The 24,544-nt window shown below is 45.4% G+C and overlaps 1 protein-coding gene across 1 annotated transcript in view; it reads right to left on the reverse strand.

Annotated features, from left to right (window-relative positions):
• Positions 1-4,272: 4,272 nt before the first annotated feature.
• The window catches only part of POLR3K (RNA polymerase III subunit K), a 58,848-nt gene continuing 38,576 nt past the window's right edge, over positions 4,273-24,544 (reverse strand). The window contains exon 3 of the mRNA XM_063934222.1: positions 4,273-5,165. Within this exon, the coding sequence (XP_063790292.1) occupies positions 5,038-5,165 (128 nt within the window). The 3' untranslated portion in view covers positions 4,273-5,037. The remainder of the gene's footprint in view (positions 5,166-24,544) is intronic.

The raw sequence follows: 24,544 nt of genomic DNA on the forward strand, positions 1-24,544 counted from the left end.
TATCTTCCTTGGAAGGTTTCCCCTTGGGTGACCGCTCCCCAACCTCTGAGACTTGCATCCATGGTCAGAAGGATCCAGTTCTGGATTCCGAACCTGCGGCCCTACAGAATGGGAGGCATTTGCAACCACCAGAGAAGCAAAATTCTTACCTTTGGTGAGAGACTTATCATCTGGTACATGTGCAGATGAGATCCCGACCATTTGTCTAAGAGATCCAGTTGGAAGGGTCGAGCATGGAATCTCCCGTACTATAGAGCCTCGTGGGAGGCAACCATCTTCCCCAGAAGGCGAATGCACTGATGAACCGATACCCAGGCCGGTTTCAAGACATCCCGGACCATGGATTGTATCACCAACGCTCTCTCTCTTGGAAGAAACACCCTCTGCACTTCCGTGTCGAGGATCATTCCCAGGAAAAACAATCTCCTTGTCGCCTCCAGATGTGATTTCGGAAGGTTCAGGATCGAACCGTAACTCCTGAGTAGTTGAGTCGTAAGAGTGATGGACAGCAATAACCTCTCCCTGGACATTGCCTTTATCAGAAGATCGTCCAGGTATGGAATTATGTTCACTCCCTGCCTGCGGAGGAGAACCATCATCTCTGCCATCACCTTGCTGAACACCTTCAGTGCCCTGGAGAGACCGAACGGCAGTGACTGGAACTGAAAGGGACTGTTTAACAGTGCGAATTGGATATAAGCCTGACGCGGCTGTCAAATTGGAATGTGGAGGTACGCCTCCTTGATATCCAGGGATACCAGAAAGTCCCCCTCCTCCAGACCTGAGATTACCGCTCTCAGAGATTCCATTTTGAATCTGAACTCCCTCAGATAGGGGTTTAACGATTTCAAATTCAAAATTGGCCTGACCGAACCATCCGGTTTCGGTACCACAAAAAGGTTTGAATAGTAACCCTTGTTGTGCATATGAGGTGGAACTGGGACAATGACCTGTGACCCTTCCAATTTTTGGATGGCTTCCTGTAGGATAGCCCTGTCTGCCAGCAAAGCTGGCAAGCCTGATTTGAATAATCGGTGAGGTGGGAGTTCTTGAAACTCCAGCCTGTACTCCTGGGACACAATATCCTGTACCCAGAGGTCCAGGCCGACGACACCCACACATGGCTGAATAGTCTGATCCTCGCCCCCACCACCCCCTCCTCAAGGCCATGCGGTCCACCATCATGCTGAGGATTTTGACGTACCAGAAGCAGGCTTCTGGTCTTGAGAGCCTGCAGTAGTAGTTTTTTTTTTATTTTGACTGCCCTCCTCTAAAAAAGGTGTTATGCGGCTTGTTCTTTCTTGTTTTAGGAGTCCGAAAGGACTGTGATGTAGCTGAAGAAAAGGGTTTCTTCGTAGCAGGCGCAGCTGAAGGAAGAAAAGGTGACTTACCCGCAGTTGTTGTGGAAATCCACGCATCTAGCGTTTCCCCAAATAGAGCCTGACCTGTGTAGGGTAGGTTCTCCACGCCTCTCCTGGATTCCGTGTCGGCAGACCATTGGCGCAGCCAGAGTCTTCTACGAGCCGAGAACGACATTGAAGATATGCCTGCAGCCATCTAACCCAGGTCTTTCATGGATTCCACCATAAAGCCCGCAGAATCCTGTATGTTACGTAATAACAATTCAACTTCACTTTTATCCATTGTATCCAATTCCTCAAGTAACGTGCCAGACCACTTTCCTATAGTCTTACAAATCCATGCACAGGCAATAGTAGAGCGTAATATCGCCCCCGAAGCAGTGTATATGGATTTGAGCGTAGTGTCAATTTTGCAATCAGCCGGTTCTTTCAACGCGGCAGATCCCGGGACAGGTAAAACCACATTTTTTTACAGTCTGGACACGTATGCGTCAACTATGGGTGGGTTTTCCCATTTTTTCTATCCTCAGGAAAGGGGAATGCCACCAGAACCTTTCTTGGGATCTGGAATTTTTTCTCTGGGTTTAACCAGGACTAGCGAGGCTTTCTTATTATCCATGAAGTAAGCCTCCTCAACCTGTTGAGGTAGTCAGTCAGCAATATTTAATACATCTCTAATGGCTTCAATCATCAACTGCACCCCTTTTGCAAGAGATGCTGCCCCCCGCAGCACGTCCCCATCACCGTCTACCGTGTCAGAGTCCGTATCGTCTTGCATAATCTGGGCAAGAGCACGTTTTTGAGAGCGAGTGCCAGGGGGCCCTGAAGGTGCTGACCCGGACCAAACAGCCATAGAGTTTTGTAAAACCTGAGTTGCAGTTTCACTCTGTGCTACCCTACTAGAAAGCATACTCTTAATATAGGTTAACCATTCAGGTTCTCTTATTGGAATCTGTGCTAAACCAGAGCAATCCTGATTACATGGAATGGGATCATCCTGAGAGGACATATCCTCTGCAGCATATGACACAGAATCCCTAGACATGGCTTATGTGAGACAGCAAGGACCCCCCCCCCCCCCCACACACACACACAGGGAAATGGCAGAGTTTCCCCCCTAAGAATGCCAAGAGAAAGACAGAGTTTGGAGCCAACCCACAAACAGCGCTTTAGGAGATAAAGGACACCCTTTACCAGCGCCAGCTGTGTGCCTTAATAGGTTACACAGTCTATTTCACAGTCTCCACCCCCCCCCCCCCCCCTTCTACAACCCCCTGGTACCGTACAGTTAGCTGGAGTTGATGTGGAAGGACAGCTCTCCCCTGTCAGCGTCTCTGCATGCAGGAAAGATGGCGCTTAACACTGATGGGTCCGCTCTTCCCACTCTGTTTGAATTTTATACTGGCCTGAGGAATTGTGCTGGTGGTGATATGGGGTCCCCGACAGGCTTGCCGACCAGTGTACGGTGTAGGCGCTGGCTCAGGGGGCCCCTCACAGAGCAGCACCAAGTACCGTTGAGCCCTTTGCCGCCATCTTCACACCGGCTCCCCGCTTGTCAGGGGGGCGGTGACTAACTTGCCACGTCGTCTTCTGGCTCTGTAAGGGGGTTGGCGACATGCTGCTGGGGTGGGCGATCCCCTGTGGCGGGGAACGATCGATCCCCTCAGGAGCTCAGTGTCCTGTCAGCGGAGATAGTGGCTCAGACCCCACAGGGCGGACACTACTCCCCCCCCTTAGTCCCACAAAGCAGGGAGGCTGTTGCCAGCAGCCTCCCTGTGAGTAAACGCTATTCAAAAAAAAAAAAAAAAAAAACTAAAGAAACTCCTATGGAGCTCCCCTAGCTGTGACCAGCTCCTCTGGGCACATTTTCTAAACTGAGTCTGGTAGGAGGGGCATAGAGGGAGGAGCCAGCCCACACTCTCAAACTCTTAAAAAGCCAATGGCTCCTGGTGGACCAGTCTATACTCCATGGTACTAATGTGGACCCCAGCATCCTCTAGGACGTATGAGAAAGTACCAAAATGATTTATCAACTGAAGGACATTAAGCAAAGAAGTGTGATAATCAGAAAGGAAGAGCAGCTGTTAGGGAACTCTTGCACTATTTGTGTGAGACCCCTAGAGACGGTGAGAGGGTCTTCTGCCAATAACAGCCGCTCCTGTTCCCTTAGAGCTGTATGCGCTCACCGGTACTAGAAATGCCGTCTGGACTTAAACCTTTAGCAGTAAAGGCTCACACAATAGGCTGGAGACCACACAGTAATAATCTGGAGTGTAGCAGCATGATGACTTGGCAAGGCTGGGGTTAACAGCAAACCGACTTTGGCAAGGTAATGCAGACTACCCTTATGTTATTGAAGACAGCCGGACTTGATGAAAACTGGATACACAGCAAGGCAGGAGTTAAATGTAAAATAGCCTCAGACTGGGAGATGACAGAATGGCAAACTGCAGGGTTTTGCTGTATAAATTGTGACTAGGCCGCAGCTTGAAATAACATAATACAACAGAGTGGCTAAGCTGTGACTTGAGACTTGATGTTAAAGGCACGGCAGAAATGAATGTAGTTTGCTGCAAAAGGTGATCACAGACGCACAGGTTATTTCAGTGGTGTGAAAGGGGTATGAGCAAATTTACTTTACAACATATCAGTATTGTTATTTATACAGCTCCAAATATATGTCGGTCATATCAGTCTTTGCCACAGTGTACCTAACAGTGTAAACTCCCTACCATAGAAACATTAAAGTCAAGTTTTGTCTGAATCCAATTAACCTACCAACACATTTTTGGGATGTGGGAGGAAAACAGATATACACAAATAGTGCTTTGGTCAGAAAATGAACTCTGTGATGCAGTAATGCTAGTTATAATAGCGTGCCGTATAATTTTTATAAAAAGAAGGCAGGGAACATATTTATTCATTTTATTTAGGTTGCACAAAACTTGCACAAGAGATTTTTGCTCTTTATACATTTCAAAAGCACGGAGTCAAAATAACAGCATATAGAGAATTAACTTACATTTTTATAATACAAAATCAAAGCTATTTTAAGTTAGGTATTTTTCTTTTAGTTTAACTTCATGTATTACAAAAATGTCAACCTTTTATTTACAGTTAAAAAAAAAAAAATAGTATACTGATTAAATCAAGCATAGCCAGAACTTATTTGATAGTAAATATGAACAATATTGATAATATGAACAATATTATTTAAATACTTTTCATCGTAAGGTTCCACCCAATTTGTTTTCTTTTTCTTTTGAGTTTAGAGAATGTTCTTTTGTGGGATGCAAAACGTAACTAGGTTAACAAACACCAAAACAGTCAGCAATAGGCTGTGTTGGCACGCTTCAGTACAACAGATCTACAGGGTGATTCAAAAGTCGCAGTACACCCTTTGGTTTCAAAAACGGTGCAGGAAATTTGAAAAAACTGTCTTAGATTCAAGATGGCAGATTTTAAGATGGCGCCCATGTTCGGTACGTACCCTAAAAGATATCCCACCTCACCCATACCTTACTGGAGTATTCAGTTTTCCCATTCCTGCACAGTTTTTGAAACAAAAGGGTGTACTGCGACTTTTGAATCACCCTGTATAATATAATATACTTTAAATAAACATTTCATTCAGGTTTCAAACACTGTACACTTGTTAAGAAGCTAGAACAAAGGATTAGTCTCTCCATCTGTGTCCACACTGCAAATTACAGCATTTGTAAAATGTAGTCATTGGTTCATCAGCTGACCTGGTTTGGATCTGCATGAAATACGCGCGTGGGTGCTCACATTTCGGGCATGTTTCTGGAATTACACAAAAATATAAATACATAAGATAGAAAATACAAACGTTTTCATATTTAAACATATTCTTCTACTTACAAATATTAAAAATGGTTACAATGAACATTTAAATTACTGTCCATGTATTATATTTGACCACATCCCCTCTAGAAATTATTAGTCACAATGCTTTAGTAAAAAAAGACACATTTCAAGGTGTTTAAATCATATCGAAAACAACACACTTGAACAATTCCAAGAGGGTATACAATTAGGGCGTTTTTTTTTTTGCCTAGGCGAAAAACTGCACTTTTCACAATTTTTTAGGGTAAATGAAGATTTGCCCTATTCAATAGAAGGGCCGTTCTTCTGCATAGGAGGAATATTCAGCAGAAGTGAAAAACACGTTGGTCGGAGAATCCACGTGTTTTTGCACCTAAGCTGGCGAAAATGTGGGCTGTTTTCGACGATTTTGAGGCGTTTTTCACCAATGCCTTCTCGCTAAAAAAAAAATTACTGAAAAGTCATTGGCCTAAAAAACGGCCTGCAATTGCATACGCAGGGGGGTGAATTCGATAGCTGCAAAATCGTTGGAGCTACTTGAATAACCCCATGGTCTTAAATCTCAATGGTCCTTCTGGGTACTGTTTTCAGATTGAGAAAAATCAAAATGCACTTGAACAGAAATTGATTTGAGTATTTGGGTATGTCGGTCTGGCACCAGTGAGAATTGTATATCACACATTTATGTGCAAGGATGCTATGAGAGACTAATACATATGTAAAATAAATGCATAGCATGTCTTCAGCTATTTGCAAATTATGTAACACTAGGGAAATTCAATTGTGGGTGAAGGAGGTGAATTGCCATGGCCAAGGTGTTCAAACACCGGCGACGACAGCCCAACTTGCACCCTTCGTCTGGCCATTTTGCACCCCTATTTGAACACTTTTGGGTGAAATCCTGCTGCCATAAAGCACGGCGGGTGTCGGACTAGTTTGGCCTGGGAGAATCCGTAAGTCCTCAGTTGGAATTCCCCCCATAATATATTCCAGCCAGTTATCACAGTGTTGAAGCTGGATGTTGACGTTTGTCAACACTGATGAATGGTATTACATTTATTTCCATGGAATTCACAGCACATATAGAACATGCACTAATGAGGTAAAAGGGTCCATGGACCCTAGGTGACTCATCCTCATTTCCTACAGATTCTACCCAGTGAGTATGTCCATTCCAGTCCCACTGGGTAATTGGGATTTGGTTTATTTTGCTGGTAGGAGCCAGCTGTCAACATTTTGGTGGAATGAAGAACCAGTTTACTTGTCAAATGTACAACTCTGCAGGTCCACCCTAAACAAGTGATGCATTACTTTTTCTGCAGTTCTACAATTTGCATTGGCAGGGTTCACCTTTGTCTGCTTTCATTTCTAGTTTTTTTGTCATTTGAGTTTTTCTACTAGACTCTCTAATGAGTAGGGATGAGCGGGTTTGGTTCCCTGAAAACCAAACCCTACTGAACATCATGTCCCGAGCCCAGATCCAAGTCCGGTTCGGGACTTCCCGCCAGACTCTGAAACCATAACGAGGCAAAACGTCCTCATCCCACTGTCTGATTCTTGCGGGATTTAGATTCCATATAAGGAGCCGCGCGTCGCCGCCATTTTCACTCCAGTACTGGAGAGTGTAGCGAGAGTTCGTGTCTCCTTAGTGTCTGTGCGGGAAAGTGGTGTGGCGCGTGGGGTGGCGACCTGCTCTTTTGCGTCATTCCAGTGCTGTCTTGTGCTGCATCAGTCTAGTGGTGGTATCTTGTGCTGAATCAGTCCATTCACAGTGGTGGTTTCCTGTGCTGCCATAAGTCTAGTGCTGCTGTTTAAGTCCAGTCCAGTGCAGTGGTGCTGTCTTGTGCTGCATCAGTCCAGTGGTGGTGTCCTGTGCTGCCATCAGTCCAGGGGTACTGCCGTATAAGTCCAGGGGTACTGCCATATAAGTCCAGGGGTACTGCCATATAAGTCCAGGGGTACTGCCATATAAGTACAGTCCAGGGGTACAGCCGTATAAATCCAGTGGTACTGCCGTATAAGTCCACCAATATTGTGCGTGCATTACATCTGGACAAATTCCAGCACGTCCCACGTTTTGCACATACAATTAATTTGGTGGTGCAGGATTTTTTGAAAAATTACAGAGGCGTGCAGGAGATGCTGTCGGTGGCCTGAAAAATTGCGGGCCACTTTCGACATTCATCCACTGAGTGCCACTCTTAGATGGGCAAGGTGTTTGTGCCGCACGCTTGTGTCACTTAGCTTAGTCACCCAGCGACCTCACTGCACCTCTTTTTCTTCTTTGCATCATGTGCTGTTTGGGGGCCTAGTTTTTAAAAGCGCCATCCTGTCTGACACTGCAGTGTCACTCCTAGATGAGCCAGGTGTTTGTGCCGCACACTTGTGTCACTTATAAAAGTAATCCAGCTACCTCGGTGCAACCTTTTGGCCTAAAAACAATATTGTTAGGTGTGAGGTGTTCAGAGTAGACTGGATATGAGTGGAAATTAATGTTATTGATGTTAATAATATAGCAGGATCAAAATTACCCCCAAATTCAGTGATCTTAGCTGTTTTTGTGTTTTGTTTTGTTTTTTAAATCATCCAGATCCAAAACCAAAACCTAAAAGGGTGGTTTTGGCAAAACCAATCCAGATCCAAAACATGAGCGAGGATCCAGATCCAGAACACGAAAAATGCCCGCCACACATATGTACTAATGAGTATTATTATTATTAAACTTTGCTTAGACCTTCTGGTAATGTATGGTGTAGTTAATGCTAGATTTCTATATATAACCCCAGCTAAAAAAAACCTTGATATTATAACTTAAAGGGTGTTCTTAAATATATATTTAAGTTTTTACAGGGAACAGGAATTGGGGTACTGTAAACACAGGCAGTTACATGTTTTCAGTATGGTTCTACCAACAAAAATGGCAGATTGCAAAATAAAGTTTTAAGAAATTTAATACCATATGACAGTACAGAATAAATGTACAGTGCATCCGGAAAGTATTCACAGCGCTTCACTTTTTCCACATTTTGTTATGTTACAGTTACTCAAATTCTACACACAATACCCCATAATGACAATGTGAAAAAAAAAGTTTTCGATAATTTTGCACATTTATTAAAAATAAAAATAAACTAAGAAATAACATGTACAGTACATAAGTATTAAACAGCCTTTGCCATGAAGCTCAAAATTGAGCTCAGGTGCATCCTGTTTCCACTGATCATCCTTGAGATGTTCCTACATCTTAATTGGAGTCCACCTGTGGTAAATTAATTTGATGGGACATGATTTGGAAAGGCACACACCTGTCTATATAAGGGCCCACACTTGACAGTAGTGCATGTCTGAACACAAACCATGCATGAAGTCAAAGCAATGTAGACCTCCGAGACAGGATTGTCTCGAGGCACAAATCTAGGGAAGGGAACAGAATAATATCTGCTACTTTGAAGGTCCCAATGAGCACAATGGCCTCCATCATCCGTAAATGGAAGAAGTTCGGAACCAGCAAGACTCTTCCTAAAGCTGGCCGGCCGTTTAAACTGAGCGATCGGGGGAGAAGGGCCCTAGTCAGGGATGTGACCAAGAACCCGATGGTCGCTCTGTCAGAGCTACAGCATTCCTTTGTGGAGAGAGGAGAACCTTCCAGAAAGAAACCATTTCTGCAGCAATCCACCAATCAGGCCTGTATGGTACAGTGGCCAGATGGAAGCCACTCCTTAGCAAAAAGCACATGGCAGCCCGCCTGGAGTTTACCAAAATTTACCTGAAGGACTCTCAGACTGTGAGAAACAAAATTCTCTGGTCTGATGAGACAAAGATTGAACTCTCTGGCTTCATGTTTGGAGGAAACCAGGCACCGCTCATCTCCAAGCCAATACCATGCCTACAGTGAAGCATGGTGGTGGCAACATCATGCTGTGGGGATGTTATTCAGTGACAGGAACTGGAAGACTAGTCAGGACAGAAGGAAAGATGAATGCAGCAATGTACAGAGACATCCTGGATGAAAACCTGCTTCAGAGCATTCTTAACCTCAGACTGGGGCAACGGTTCATCTTTCAGCAGGACAACGACCCTAAGCACACAGCAAAGATATCAAAGGAGTGGCTTCAGGACAACTCTCTGAATGTCCTTGAGTGGCCCAGACTTGAATCCGACTGAACATCTCTGGAGATATCTGAAAATGGCTGTGCACCAACGCTTCCCATCCAACCTGATGGAGCTTGAGAGGTGCTCAAAGTGGAATAGGTGAAACTGCCTAAAGATAGGTGTGAAAAGCATGTGGCATCATATTCAAAAAGACTTGAGGCTGTAATTACTGCCAAAGGTGCATAAACAAAGTATTGAGCAAAGGCTGTGAATACTTATGTACATGTAAAAATAAAAAATTGCAAAAAATCTCAAAAATACTTTTTTCACGTTGTCATTATGGGGTATTGTGTGTAGAATTTTGAGGGGAAAAAATCTATTTATTCCATTTTGGAATAAGGCTGTAACATAACAAAATGAGGAAAAAGTGGAGCGCTGTGAATACTTTCCGGATGCACTGTAAATGGTACTGTATTTGTTTGGTCACTGTGGTATACTGATTATAGCTCATGTTTACAAAGAACAGGGAAGGGGGAGGCAAAATGTTTGGTGGTTGAATGTGGGGTTGTGATGTCAGCAGTGTGTGTGTGTGTAATCATCCCTAAAGAAGAGTCCTGTAGGAAAGTACTGGCCGAGTGTGTGTGTGTGTGTGTGTGTGTGTGTGTGTGTGTGTGTGTGTGTGTGTGTGTGGGGATAGGGTTAGGCTGCGACAAGGGATGGGTAGTGTTAGGCTGTGGGGACGACGACGGGGGGGTTAGGTTGCACGAGGGGGCGGTTAGCATAAGGCGAGGTAGGATTAGGGGCAGGGTTGAAATACTGTGATCCGTCGTGATGCCACTGTCGGCATTCTGTCAGGATCCCGACTGTTATATTAAAAAACATCAGAGTGTGCTCGATAAAGAGAAATTATTACATTTATTAAAACAATCAACAATAAAATAATTATATGTATATCTATATGATGTTATCACCACAATAAAAAGTCTCTTAATGTGAAATCCGCAGCCTTGAGGGCTATATTTTAGTTTGCATTAGGAACCAGCGTCCTTAGTGTATGTTAGGAACCATAAAACAGTTCTTAGTAATAGGTATACATGCAGATGTAGTTCAAGAGAATAATCACTTAAAGCGCTATGCTCTAGCTCCAAAGTGAATGTCTCACCATGGGGGTAATTCAGAGTTGATCGTAGAAGCAAATAGGATTTTAATTATTTTCTCGTAGTCCATAGAGGATGCTGGGGTCCATATTAGTACCATGGGGTATAGACAGGTCCACCTCGAGCCATTGGCACTTTAAGAGTTTAACAGTGTGGGCTGGCTCCTCCCTCTATGCCCCTCCCACCAAACCCAATCTAGAAACTGTGCCCGAGGAGACGACATACTTCGAGAGAAAGAATTACACAGATAGTGGCGAGAGTCATACCAGCTCACACAAACAAGGCAAACCCGGAAACCAAGCCGGAAAACTCAGCAACAGCTGAAGAACATTACTGAACCAAGTAATAACACAGTACTTAACTAAGAACAAAGCAGTACTGACCAAGTAACCACAGCAGGAAAACAAAGCACTGGGAGGGCGCCCAAGCATCCTCTACGGACTACGAGAAAAGGATTTACCGGTAGGTAATTAAAATCCTATTTTCTCTTACGTCCTGGAGGATGCTAGGGTCCATATTAGTACCATGGGGATGTACCAAAGCTCACAGAACGGGAGGGAGAGCGCAGAGGCTCCTGCAGAACTGCTTGACCAAACTTGAGGTCCTCAGAGGCCAAAGTATCAAACTTGTAAAACTTAGCAAACGTGTTCGACCCAGACCAAGTAGCCGCTCGGCAAAGCTGTAAAACCGAGACACCCCGGGCAGCCGCCCAGGAAGAATCCACCTTACGAGTACAGTGGGCCTTAACAGATTTCGGTAATGGAAATCCTGCCGTAGAATAAGCATGCTGGATAGTGAACCTGATTCAGTGAGAAATCGTCTGCTTAGAAGCAGGACATCCAATTTTCTTGGGATCATACAGGACAAACAGAGTCCGATTTTCTGTGACGCGCAGTCCTCCTCACATACATCTTCAAAGCCCTCACAACATCCAAGGCCTTTGAAGTAATCGAGGAGTCAGTAGCCACTGGCACCCACAATAGGTTGGTTGATATGAAAAGTCGACACAACCTTTGGAAGGTACTGTTGACGCGTCCTGAGTTCCGCCCTATCTTCATGGAAGACCAAATAGGGACTTTTACAGGACAAAGCCCCCAATTCCGACACACGTCGTGTAGAAGCCAAGGCCAACAAAGTGATAGCCTTCCACGTGAGAAACTTGATCTCAGCCTTCTGTAAAGGCTCAAACCAATCCGACTGCAGGAAATGCAACACCACGTCAAGGTCCAAGGGAGCAGTCGGTGCCACAAAGGGAGGCTGGATGTGCAGAACCCCTTTCAAAAAGGTCTGAACCTCAGGGAGGGAAGCCAATTGTTTCTGGAAGAAAATGGATAACTCCGAAATTTGGACCTTTAGTGACCCCAATCTCATGCCCATGTCCACACCTGCTTGCAGGAATAGGAGAAACCGTCCAAGTTGAAACTCCACCGCAGGAAACTTTTTGGATTCACACCAAGACACATATTTTTTCCAAATTCGATGGTAATGTTTAGACGTTACTCTCTTCCTAGCTTGTATCAAGGTAGGAATAACTGCGCTTGGAATACCCTTCCGAGATAAGATCTGTCGCTCAACCGCCATGCCGTCAGTGTAGCCGTGGTAAGTCTTGATAGGCGAACAGCCCCTGTTGTAGAAGATCCTCCCGAAGATGTAGAGGCTGTGGATCTTCCAGTAGTAGATCCAGCAGATCCATGTACCAAGCCCTCCTTGGCCAGTCCGGAGCAATGAGGATTGCCTGAACCCTTGTTCTTTTTACAAGCTGTAGAACTCTTGGAATGAGAAGAAGTGGAGGGAACACATACACTGACTGGAACACCCACTGTGTCATAAGTGCGTCCACCACCACTGCTTGTGGGTCTCTCGACCTGGAACAGTACCTCCGCAGCTTCTTGTTGAGTCGGGAGGCCATCATGTCTATGTGAGGTATACCCCACCAACCGATTACCTTCTCGAACACCTCCGGGTGGAGGCCCCACTCTCCTGGATGGAGATCGTGTCTGCTGAGGAAGTCCGCTTCCCAGTTGTCTACTCCCGGAATGAAGATTGCTGACATCGTCACTGCGTGCCTTTCCGCCCAGAGGAGGATTCTTGCCACCTCTGACATTGCAGCTATGCTCTTCGTTCCGCCTTGTCGGTTTATGTAGGCCACCGTGGTCACGTTGTCCGACTGCACCTGAACAGCCTGACCCTGTAGAAGGTGTGCTGCTTGAAGAAGAACGTTGTACACGGCTCTTAGCTCCAGGTTGTTTATAGGAAGAAGGGATTCCTGACTTGACCACCTTCCTTGGAAGGTTTACCCTCGAGTGACTGCTCCCCAACCTCTGAGACTTGCATCCGTGGTTAGAAGGATCCAGTCCTGAACCCCCGAACCTGCGGCCTTACAGAAGGTGTGGCAGTTGTAGCCACCAGAGGAGTGAAATCCTTGCTTTCAGCGACAGACGTATCCTCGGATGCAGGTGTAGGTGAGATCCCGACCACTGGTCCAGGAGATCCAACTGAAAGGACCGAGCAGGAAACCTTCCATACTGCAGAGCCTCGTAGGAGGTAACCATCTTCCCCAAAAGGCGGATGCACTGATGAAACGATACCCGGGCAGCAGTGGCGTAAGTTCGTCCCAGTTGGCCGGTGGAAATAAATATTGGTGCCCCCCTATTTCCTATATTAAGATAAATGAATGTATGTATGTATGTATGTATGTATGTATGTATGTATGTATGTATGAATGAATGAATGTATGTATGTATGAATGTATGTATGTTGAAAATAAATGTATATACTGTACTGTATTTATACATTTGTCTTTTATTTTAAATCACACATTTCTTAGCAGTCATACCCAGGATTAGAACCCACCACCTGTTACACTAACAGCAGACACTTTACTGATAATAATTATAATAATAATTTTTATTTATATAGCGCTCTTTCTCCAACAGGACTCAAGGCGCTTTACAGACATCAAAAACAGTGCACATGATACAGAGGATTTGAGTAATACAACAATAGACAAGCAACACAGACATAAAAGAAAAATCTTAAGTCCACAGAAAGCATAACGCAGGATTGGTGGAGGCATTTTGGGTAATAACTTCCAAGGGTTGTGTATTCCACCCTTATAGGTACCAAGTGCAGCAGCCGTCTTGGGCGCTAAGCGTAGGATTACCCAGGGTGGAATAGTCTACCCCTAGAAGAGATGACACAAAATGGGGGTGATTTCAGAGTCCTACAGATTAGAGTAGGGTTCCAACAAAACCACAAGGTCCATGTATTTTTCATCCCATCCACAAGTGTACCATATGGGGCAGCCATGTTGGGCGCACTTTGAAGGTTACACTGTGGGAGGTGAGCCATACAAGGGCCAAGTTCATATATGGGAAAACTGATGCTTATGTAGTAGTATGATGTACCCTGCATGTAGGGCACAATGGAAAGGTGTGCAATCAGTGGAGGTAAACATTACAGGAAAAACACATGGGTTGGAAGCGATCAATGGAGAGAGAAAAAAAAAAAAAAAAAAACACACACAATAGCAGGTAACTAGTGGCAGAAGTGGGAGTGGGTTAACATTTTGATCAGAACTTAGTTCGGGTGGGTAGGAGAATGAGGGGGGCATACTCAGACGCAATGGGGATGTCCCTGCTGATCCTGGTCCTAATGCTGTGCCCCCACAGTTCCCTGTTCATCTTGATGGTTAGGCCCAGGGGCAGACATGATGTTCTCAGCCAGAGAGGTGGTAAGCCTGGTCTTGGTGTTCTCATGTTTGAGGCGAGGAGAGGCCACATAAAGTTCCAGAGTTTTGTGGTTGTAACGTCGTCCTTCTATTAACTTGTAAGTTTGTTTGCCTTCTGTTTTCCTTCGGTTTAACACAGGTATAACACTGCTATTGATATTAGCTGCCACTTAATAACTAGCCACTTCATATACTAGGCACTGCAACGTCCTTATAGGCCTGACGTCCTATACTATACTGGTTAAGTAAGTCTACAAACACATGCTCTTTGTGATTAAAACCCCCTCCCCCACACAGCAACCCTCCACCAAAAGGTGCTAATCAACTACCAAATGTGAAATCTAAGCCCCAGTCAATCACAAAGTTTTTGCTGACTACAGATATTAATCCACTTAACAATTTACCAAATATATCTTTTTAGCAATAAACACACAGTGATCAGCTCTCTGCTGTAGTTACCAAATATATCTTTTTAGCAATAAACACACAGTGATCAGCTCTCTGCTGTAGTTACCAAATATATCTTTTTAGCAATAAACACACAGTGATCAGCTCTCTGCTGTAGTTACCAAATATATCTTTTTAGCAATAAACACACAGTGATCAGCTCTCTGCTGTAGTTACCAAATATATCTTTTTAGCAATAAACACACAGTGATCAGCTCTCTGCTGTAGTTACCAAATATATCTTTTTAGCAATAAACACACAGTGATCAGCTCTCTGCTGTAGTTACCTGTTGGTGAAAAGGAGAGACAGGAGTCAATTCCAAATATCAGTTGAAGATGCAACCAATGAAACACAGGTATAACACTGCTATTGATATTAGCTGCCACTTAATAACTAGCCATGGATGGAGTTATGAGAATTCTAACTATATGTCGAAGTTACGTGTAATTGTCAGAGAAGTATCTTAATATAGTTAAAATTCTCATATTTCCTATACAGGAGCAAACAGCTTCATCAGTAAAGTGACTGATTCCAGTGTAATAGGTTGTGGTTTCTAATCCTGGGTGTGACACTTGTAAAATGTGTATATTCAGTATAATAAAGAGGGTGTGATTTGTAAGATGCAGGGACCAGTGAGGAAGTCGGACACTGAAAAGACAGCGGAAGCTATCAAATAACTTAATTCAATGGTGTCACGGAATGGGAGGAGAGGTGCCCCCTTCAGAGCAGGAGCCCGGCGGCAGATGACTCCGTTGCCTCCCAGAATTCTGCCTCTGCCGGGCAGGCTTTAAGACATCCCGAACCATTGACTGTATCACCAACTCTTTCTCCACTGGGAGAAACACACTGCACCTCGGTGTCGAGGATCATCCCCAGGAAAGACAGCCTCCTTGTCAGCTCCAGATGGGACTTTGGAAGGTTCAGGATCCAACCATGCTCCCTGAGCAGATGCGTCGTGAGAGCAACTGACCGTAACAACTTCTCCCTGGACGATGCCTTGATCAGGTCGTCCAGTATGGAATTATGTTCTCCCCCTGCTTGCGGAGGAGAACCATCATCTCCGCCATCACCTTGGTGCCGTGGAGAGACCGAATGGTAGTGCTTGAAACTGATAGTGATCGTCTAACAGTGCAAACCTAAGATAAGCCTGATGCAGCGACCAAATGGGAATTGTGGAGGTACGCATCCTTGATGTCCAGGGACACCAGAAACTCCCCCTTCTCCAGACCTGAGATCACCGCCCTCAGAGATTCCATTTTGAATTTTAACTACCTTAGATAAGGGTTTAACGATTTCAAGGTCAAAATTGGCCAGACCGAACCATCCTGCTTCGGTACCACAAAAAGGTTTGAATAGTAACCCTTGTTTTTTTGATGAGGTGGAACTGGATAAATGACTTCCGACAGTTCCAATTTTCGGACAGCTTCCTGTAGAATAGCTCTGTCTGCCAGCAAAGCTGGCAAGCCTGATTTGAAGAATCGGTAAGGTGGAAGAGTTTGAAAAGCCAGCCTGTATCCCGGGACACAATATCCTGCACCCAGGGATGCAGGACCGACGACACCCAGACGTGGCTGAAATGCCAGAGTCTTGCTCCCACCTGACCGACCTCCAGGCTGTGCCGTCCACCGTCATGCCGAAGATTTTGAAGTACCAGAAGTAGACTTCTGGTCCTGGGAACCTGCAGGTGCAGGTTTTTTGGATTTAGCCCTACCTCCTCTAAAGAAGGTGTTAAGAGAGATTGTTCTTTCTAGTTCTAGCGGGCCGACAGGACTGTGACGTATCGGAAGAAAAAGTTTTATTCGTAGCCGGTCCAGCTGAGGGAAGAAATGGAGACTTATCCGCGATTGCCGTGGAAATCCATGCATCCAGCGCCTACCTGTGTAGGGTAGGTTCTCCACACTTCACCTGGATTCCGCGTCTGCACACCATCGGCGCAGCCAGAGACCTCTGCGAGCCGAGACGGACATGGAGGAGATCCCTGCAGCCATGGAACCCAGGTCTTTCATGGATTCTACCATAAATCCCGCAGAATCCTGTATGTTACGTAAAAACAATTCAACGTCACCCTTATCCATCATAGCCAAGTCTTCCAGTAGTGTGCCTGACCACTTTGCTATAGCTTTAGAAATCCATGCACAGGCAATAGTAGGCCGCAGTATCACCCCTGAAGCCGTGTATATGGACTTGAGCGTAGTGTCAACCTTGCGAGCTGCCGGTTCTTTCAATGCGGTAGATCCTGGGACAGGTAAGATCACCTTCTTTGACAGTCTGGAGCCAGATGCGTCAACTATAAGCGGGGTTTCCCATTTTTTCCTATCTTCCTTAGGGCAGGGAAAAGCAACCAGAACCCTTTTTGGGATCTGGAATTTTTTCTCCGGGTTTTCTCAGGATTTTTCAAAAAATAGCATTTAATTCTAAAGATGCAGGGAAGGTTAGCGAGGCTTTCTTATTATCAGTGAAGTAAGCCTCCTCAACCTGCTCAGGAGTTGCGTCAGCAATATTCAATACCTCTCTCATGGCCTCAATCATCAACTGCACCCCCTTAGCAAGTGATGCCGCCCCCTTCAACACAACCCCATTACCGTCTGCTGTGTCAGAATCGGTATCCGTGTCATCCTGCGTAATTTGGGCAAGAGCACGTTTTTGAGGGTGTACCGCAGAGGGGCTCAAGGGAACAGAACCGGACCATACTGCCATGGTGGACTGTAAAGCCTGAGTAACATTCTCAGTCTGTGCAACCCTCTCAGAAATCTGAGAAATAACCCCTTTAAGAGGGGCTAACCACTCCGCTTCTCTAGCCAGGATATGCGCTACAACAGTGCAATCCTGATTACATGGAATGGGATCTTCCTGAGAAGATATATTCTCTGCAGCATATGATACAAAGTCTCTAGACATGGCTGCTTGCAATCCCCACATACACACAGGGTAATGGCAGACAGAGTTTCCCCCCCAAGAATGGCAGAAAGACAGAGATTGGAGCCAACCCACACACAGCGCTTCTGAGGAACAGGGGAATCCCCACCTCACGCTGACTGTGCTTCTTAATAGGTAGACACAGAATACACACTGCCTACCGCCCCTTCTACAACTCCCTGGTACTGTACAGATAGCTGGAGTTGATGTGGAGAGACAGCGCTGAAGACTGCAGGCAGAGAAAATGGTGCTGAACGCTGCTGGGTCCGCTCTGAGAAGCTCCGGCCCCTGAAGATGGCGCGTCTTCCCGCTCTTCACAAGGATTATACTTGCCTGAGGTATATGCTGGCTGAGATCCAGGGACCCCGACAGGCTTGCTGACCAGTGCAGGTGTAGGCGCTGGCTCAAGGCGCCCCTCACAGTGTGCCTCTGAGCTCCGGAGCGCGGTTAATACCGCGCTCCCTACCCTGTTGCAGCCATCTTCACACCGGCTCCCCGCTTGTCAGGGGGGGCGGTGACTAACTTCCCACGATCTTCTGGCTCTGTAAGGGGGTGGCGGCATGCTGCTGGGGTGAGCGATCCCCTGTGGCGGCGATCGTTCTATCCCCTCAGGAGCTCAGTGTCCTGTCAGCGGAGTAAGTGGCTTAGACCTCACAGGGCGGGCACTACTCCCCCCCTTAGTCCCACGAAGCAGGGAGGCTGTTGCCAGCAGCCTCCCTCTGCCTAAACTCATATTAAAAATAATAAAACTAAAAGAACTCCTATGGAGCTCCCTTAGCTGTGACGGCTCCTTTTCTAAACTGGGTCTGGTAGGAGGGGCATAGAGGGAGAAGCCAGCCCACACTGTTAAACTCTTAAAGTGCCAATGGCTCCTGGTGGACCCATCTATACCCCATGGTACTAATATGGACCCTAGCATCCTCTTGGACACAAGAGAAAATTTGTTAGCAGTTGGCCAAAACCATGTGCACTGCAGGTGTGGCAGATATAACATTTGCAGAGAGAGTTAGATTTGGGTGGGTTATTTTGTTTCTGTGCAGGGTAAATACTGGCTGCTTTATTTTTACACTGCAATTTAGATTTCAGTTTGAACACACCCCACCCAAATCTAACTCTCTCTGTACATGTTATATCTGCCCCCCTCATGTGTTAATGCAAGTTCTTTAGTGCTAGGACAGCGTTCCTGCAGAATCTTCACAAAGCGCCCTCCCTCCGTGATTGACAACTTGCTTAAAAAAGTGCTGCATTGGATGCCAGCTGTCGGCTAGCTTATATTTACGGTGAGGTCCCCGGGAAAACATCTACCATTATTAAGCGGGGTAATACTGACTAATAGCCGCGGACTGAAAGCTGTGCCTGCTGCTGCTGATTCCTGTATACATATCTCTCAGCACTAAAGCCTTGCAATAACACATGGTGAGACATTCACTTTGGAGGTAGAGCATAGCACTTTAAGTGATTATACTCTTGAACTACATCTGCATGTATACCTATTACTAAGAACTGTTCTATGGTTTCTAACATACACTAAGGACGCTGGTCACTAATGCAAAACTATAGCCTTCAAGGCTGCGGATTTCACATTAAGAGACTTTTTATTGTGGCGATAACGTCATATAGATATACATATAATTATTTTATTGTCGATTGTTTTAATAAATGTAATAATTTATCTTTATTGAGCGCTCTCTGATTTATTTTTATTTTTTATATATTAGTGCACTTTAATATTCCAGGTACTAAGTGGGAGCTGCTTTATTGAATCTTAGTGTGGTTTGAGTGGAGGCTAATTATTGCTAATTAGCTATATGTGTATTTTTTTTACACACATTTTTATATAAATAAAAAATGAAGTGCAATAGAGCGCCTAATGGTGTTATCAAAATTCTAAAATTATAGGATTTCTATATACTGGGCACGAGCTGCCACCCATTGACCCATGGGGGGTGTCAAAATATTGTTCATTTGATCACATCCACTATATTTCATTGTGTGTGTGGATTAGCCTTGGCGCTATTCTCCATTTTTATATATATATATATATATATATATATATATATATATATACATACACATATATATATATACATATATATATATATATATATATATATATACATACATACATACATACATACATACATACATATACACACACATTACATACATACATATATATATATATACACACACACACACACACACACACACACATATATATATATATATATATATATATATATATATACATACATACACACAGCCTTTTTTCTGTGAATTTTGTTTATTAATAATTATTATTATGCCCGATTGTGTGTTATATCTTTATTGTTGGGATCCTGACTGCCAGGATTTCCTATGCAACCCGTTGTGACAACTGTTCAAATGTTATGGATTAACTTTATTATACTGTAAATTAGTGTTTTATATTTAATATGAACCAAATATGATTAGTAACTTCTGGCATGAGTGTGGCTACTGTTCTTCCAGTTATGTTCCATTTCAAGTTTAGCGGCTCAGCATGTGTGCAAACTTTATGGCGGTCATTAGGTCGACATGAGTTAAGTCGACATACATTGAGTCGGCCACGTTTGGTCGACATGGTCAATAGGTCGACATGAGTTCTTCACAATTTTTTTCATTTTGTGACCTTTTTCATACTTAACGATTCACGTAGACTACAATTGGGAACGGTAACCTGTGCCGAGTGCAGCGAGGAACCTTCGCGAGCCATACGAGGGGTTACGGTGCACTAATTGGGGTTCCCCGTCACTTTTCAAAGTAAACATAAAAAAAAGTTAAAGAAAACCTCATGTCGACCAAACGTGGTAGACACAATGTATGTCAACCTAACTCATGTCGATCTAATGAACCACACCTGTGCAAACTATGTGTGTCTGTGTGTTTGTCGAACATAGTAGGAGATTGGGAAGGGTGAGGTTAAGGGTTAACCCTGTGACAGTAGTAGTTAAAGTAGTAATGTCACGCCAAAAAGATGTCACACAGAGGGCAAGTACTACCATATATAAAAGAAAGATACCCCCAGTGAGGACAAATACAGTAACTCAGCTTCAGTGAGAAGTACATCTTAGAAATTTTCTCTAATCACAACACTGATGGAGAGTTTTCCTATCCTAGTTTGAATCTCATTGCATGAATTCTCACTCTAAGGAGAAATCAATGGTAGATTCCCAAGCAGTTTCCTGGGTATCCAGCCAGAAACATTGGAACTACTTCAATTTGTGCAAAAGATGTAGATCGCTCTTTTTGAGTGAGTGGTCTGGTCTGCACTGTTTTGAGGTTTGTACGAATGGGGAAATGAGTGGAGAACTTGCAGATATTGACAAAAATAAGAATTTACTTACCGATAATTCTATTTCTCGTAGTCCGTAGTGGATGCTGGGAACTCCGTAAGGACCATGGGGAATAGCGGCTCCGCAGGAGACTGGGCACAAAAGTAAAAGCTTTAGGACTACCTGGTGTGCACTGGCTCCTCCCCCTATGACCCTCCTCCAAGCCTCAGTTAGGATACTGTGCCCGGACGAGCGTACACAATAAGGAAGGATATTGAATCCCAGGTAAGACTCATACCAGCCACACCAATCACACCGTACAACCTGTGATCTGAACCCAGTTAACAGCATGATAACAGAGGAGCCTCTGAAAAGATGGCTCACAACAATAATAACCCGATTTTTGTAACAATAACTATGTACAAGTATTGCAGACAATCCGCACTCGGGATGGGCGCCCAGCATCCACTACGGACTACGAGAAATAGAATTATCGGTAAGTATATTCTTATTTTCTCTGACGTCCTAGTGGATGCTGGGAACTCCGTAAGGACCATGGGGATTATACCAAAGCTCCCAAACGGGCGGGAGAGTGCGGATGACTCTGCAGCACCGAATGAGAGAACTCCAGGTCCTCCTCAGCCAGGGTATCAAATTTGTAGAATTTAGCAAACGTGTTTGCCCCTGACCAAGTAGCTGCTCGGCAAAGTTGTAAAGCCGAGACCCCTCGGGCAGCCGCCCAAGATGAGCCCACTTTCCTTGTGGAATGGGCTTTTACAGATTTTGGCTGTGGCAGGCCTGCCACAGAATGTGCAAGCTGAATTGTACTACAAATCCAACGAGTAATAGTCTGCTTAGAAGCAGGAGCACCCAGCTTGTTGGGTGCATACAGGATAAACAGCGAGTCAGATTTTCTGACTCCAGCCGTCCTGGAAACATATATTTTCAGGGCCCTGACTACGTCCAGCAACTTGGAGTCCTCCAAGTCCCGAGTAGCCGCAGGCACCACAATAGGCTGGTTCAAGTGAAATGCTGAAACCACCTTAGGGAGAAATTGAGGACGAGTCCTCAATTCTGCCCTGTCCGTATGAAAAATTAGGTAAGGGCTTTTATAGGATAAAGCCGCCAATTCTGAGACACGCCTGGCTGAAGCCAGGGCTAACAGCATTACCACCTTCCATGTGAGATATTTTAAGTCCACAGTGGAAAGTGGTTCAAACCAATGTGATTTTAGGAATCCCAAAACTACATTGAGATCCCAAGGTGCCACTGGAGGCACAAAAGGAGGTTGTATATGCAGTACCCCCTTGACAAACGTCTGTACTTCAGGAACTGAAGCCAGTTCTTTTTGGAAGAAAATCGACAGGGCCGAAATTTGAACCTTAATGGACCCTAATTTTAGGCCCATAGACAGTCCTGTTTGCAGGAAATGCAGGAAACGACCCAGTTGAAATTCCTCTGTAGGGGCCTTCCTGGCCTCGCACCACGCAACATATTTACGCCAAATACGGTGATAATGTTGTACGGTTACATCCTTCCTGGCTTTGATCAGGGTAGGGATGACTTCATCCGGAATGCATTTTTCCTTCAGGATCCGGCGTTCAACCGCCATGCCGTCAAACGCAGCCGCGGTAAGTCTTGGAACAGACAGGGTCCCTGCTGGAGCAGGTCCTTTCTTAGAGGTAGAGGCCACGGGTCCTCTGTGAGCATCTCTTGAAGTTCCGGGTACCAAGTCCTTCTTGGCCAATCCGGAGCCACGAGTATAGTCCTTACTCCTCTCCTTCTTATGATCCTCAGTACCTTGGGTATGAGAGGCAGAGGAGGGAACACATACACTGACTGGTACACCCATGGTGTTACCAGAGCGTCCACAGCTATTGCCTGAGGGTCCCTCGACCTGGCGCAATACCTGTCTAGTTTTTTGTTGAGGCGGGACGCCATCATGTCCACCTTTGGTTTTTCCCAACGGTTCACAATCATGTGGAAGACTTCTGGGTGAAGTCCACACCTCCCCGGGTGGAGGTCGTGTCTGCTGAGGAAGTCTGCTTCCCAGTTGTCCACTCCCGGAATGAACACTGCTGACAGTGCTATCACATGATTTTCTGCCCAGCGAAGAATCCTTGCAACTTCTGTCATTGCCCTCCTGCTTCTTGTGCCGCCCTGTCTGTTTACGTGGGCGACTGCCGTGATGTTGTCCGACTGGATCAGCACCGGCTGACCTTGAAGCAGAGGTCTTGCTAGGCTCAGAGCATTGTAGATGGCTCTTAGCTCCAGGATATTTATGTGAAGTGATGTCTCCAGGCTTGACCACAAGCCCTGGAAATTTCTTCCCTGTGTGACTGCTCCCCAGCCTCTCAGGCTGGCATCCGTGGTCACCAGGACCCAGTCCTGAATGCCGAATCTGCGGCCCTCTAGAAGATGAGCACTCTGCAACCACCACAGGAGAGACACTCTTGTCCTTGGAGACAAGATTATCCGCTGATGCATCTGAAGATGCGACCCGGACCATTTGTCTAGCAGATCCCACTGGAAGGTTCTTGCGTGGAATCTGCCGAATGGGATTGCTTCGTAAGAAGCCACCATTTTTCCCAGAACCCTTGTGCATTGATGCACTGAGACTTGGCCTGGTTTTAGGAGCTTTCTGACTAGTTCGGATAACTCCCTGGCTTTCTCCTCCGGGAGAAACACCTTTTTCTGGACTGTGTCCAGGATCATCCCTAGGAATAGAAGTCGTGTCGTCGGGATCAGCTGCGATTTTGGAATATTGAGAATCCAACCGTGCTGGCGCAGCACTATCTGAGATAGTGCTACCCCGACTTCCAACTGTTCCCTGGATCTTGCCCTTATCAGGAGATCGTCCAAGTAAGGGATAACTAAAACTCCCTTCCTTTGAAGGAGAATCATCATTTCGGCCATTACCTTGGTAAAGACCCGGGGTGCCGTGGACAATCCAAACGGCAGCGTCTGAAACTGATAGTGACAGTTCTGTACCACAAACCTGAGGTACCCTTGGTGAGAAGGGTAAATTGGGACGTGTAGGTAAGCATCTTTGATGTCCAGAGACACCATATAGTCCCCTTCTTCCAGGTTTGCAATCACTGCTCTGAGTGACTCCATCTTGAATTTGAACCTTTGTATGTAAGTGTTCAAGGATTTTAGGTTTAAAATTGGTCTCACCGAGCCGTCCGGCTTCGGTACCACAAATAGTGTGGAATAGTACCCCTTTCCCTGTTGTAGGAGGGGTACCTTGATTATCACCTGCTGGGAATACAGCTTGTGAATGGCTTCCAATACTGCCTCCCTGTCTGAGGGAGACGTCGGTAAAGCAGACTTTAGAAAACGGCGAGGGGGAGACGTCTCGAATTCCAATTTGTACCCCTGAGACACCACCTGAAGGATCCAGGGGTCCACTTGCGAGTGGGCCCACTGCGCACTGAACTTCTTGAGACGGGCCCCCACCGTGCCTGAGTCCGCTTGTAAAGCCCCAGCGTCATGCTGAGGACTTTGCGGAGGCGGGAGAGGGCTTTTGTTCCTGGGAACTGGCTGTTTGTTGCAGCCTTTTTCCTCTCCCTCTGCCACGGGGCAGAAATGAGGCGCCTTTTGCCCGCTTGCCCTTATGGGGCCGAAAGGACTGCGCCTGATAGTATGGCGTCTTCTTAGGTTGAGAAGCTACCTGGGGTAAAAATTTGGATTTTCCAGCA

Source organism: Pseudophryne corroboree, chromosome 7 (assembly GCF_028390025.1).
Source record: "Pseudophryne corroboree isolate aPseCor3 chromosome 7, aPseCor3.hap2, whole genome shotgun sequence".
Classification (NCBI taxonomy): domain Eukaryota; kingdom Metazoa; phylum Chordata; class Amphibia; order Anura; family Myobatrachidae; genus Pseudophryne; species Pseudophryne corroboree.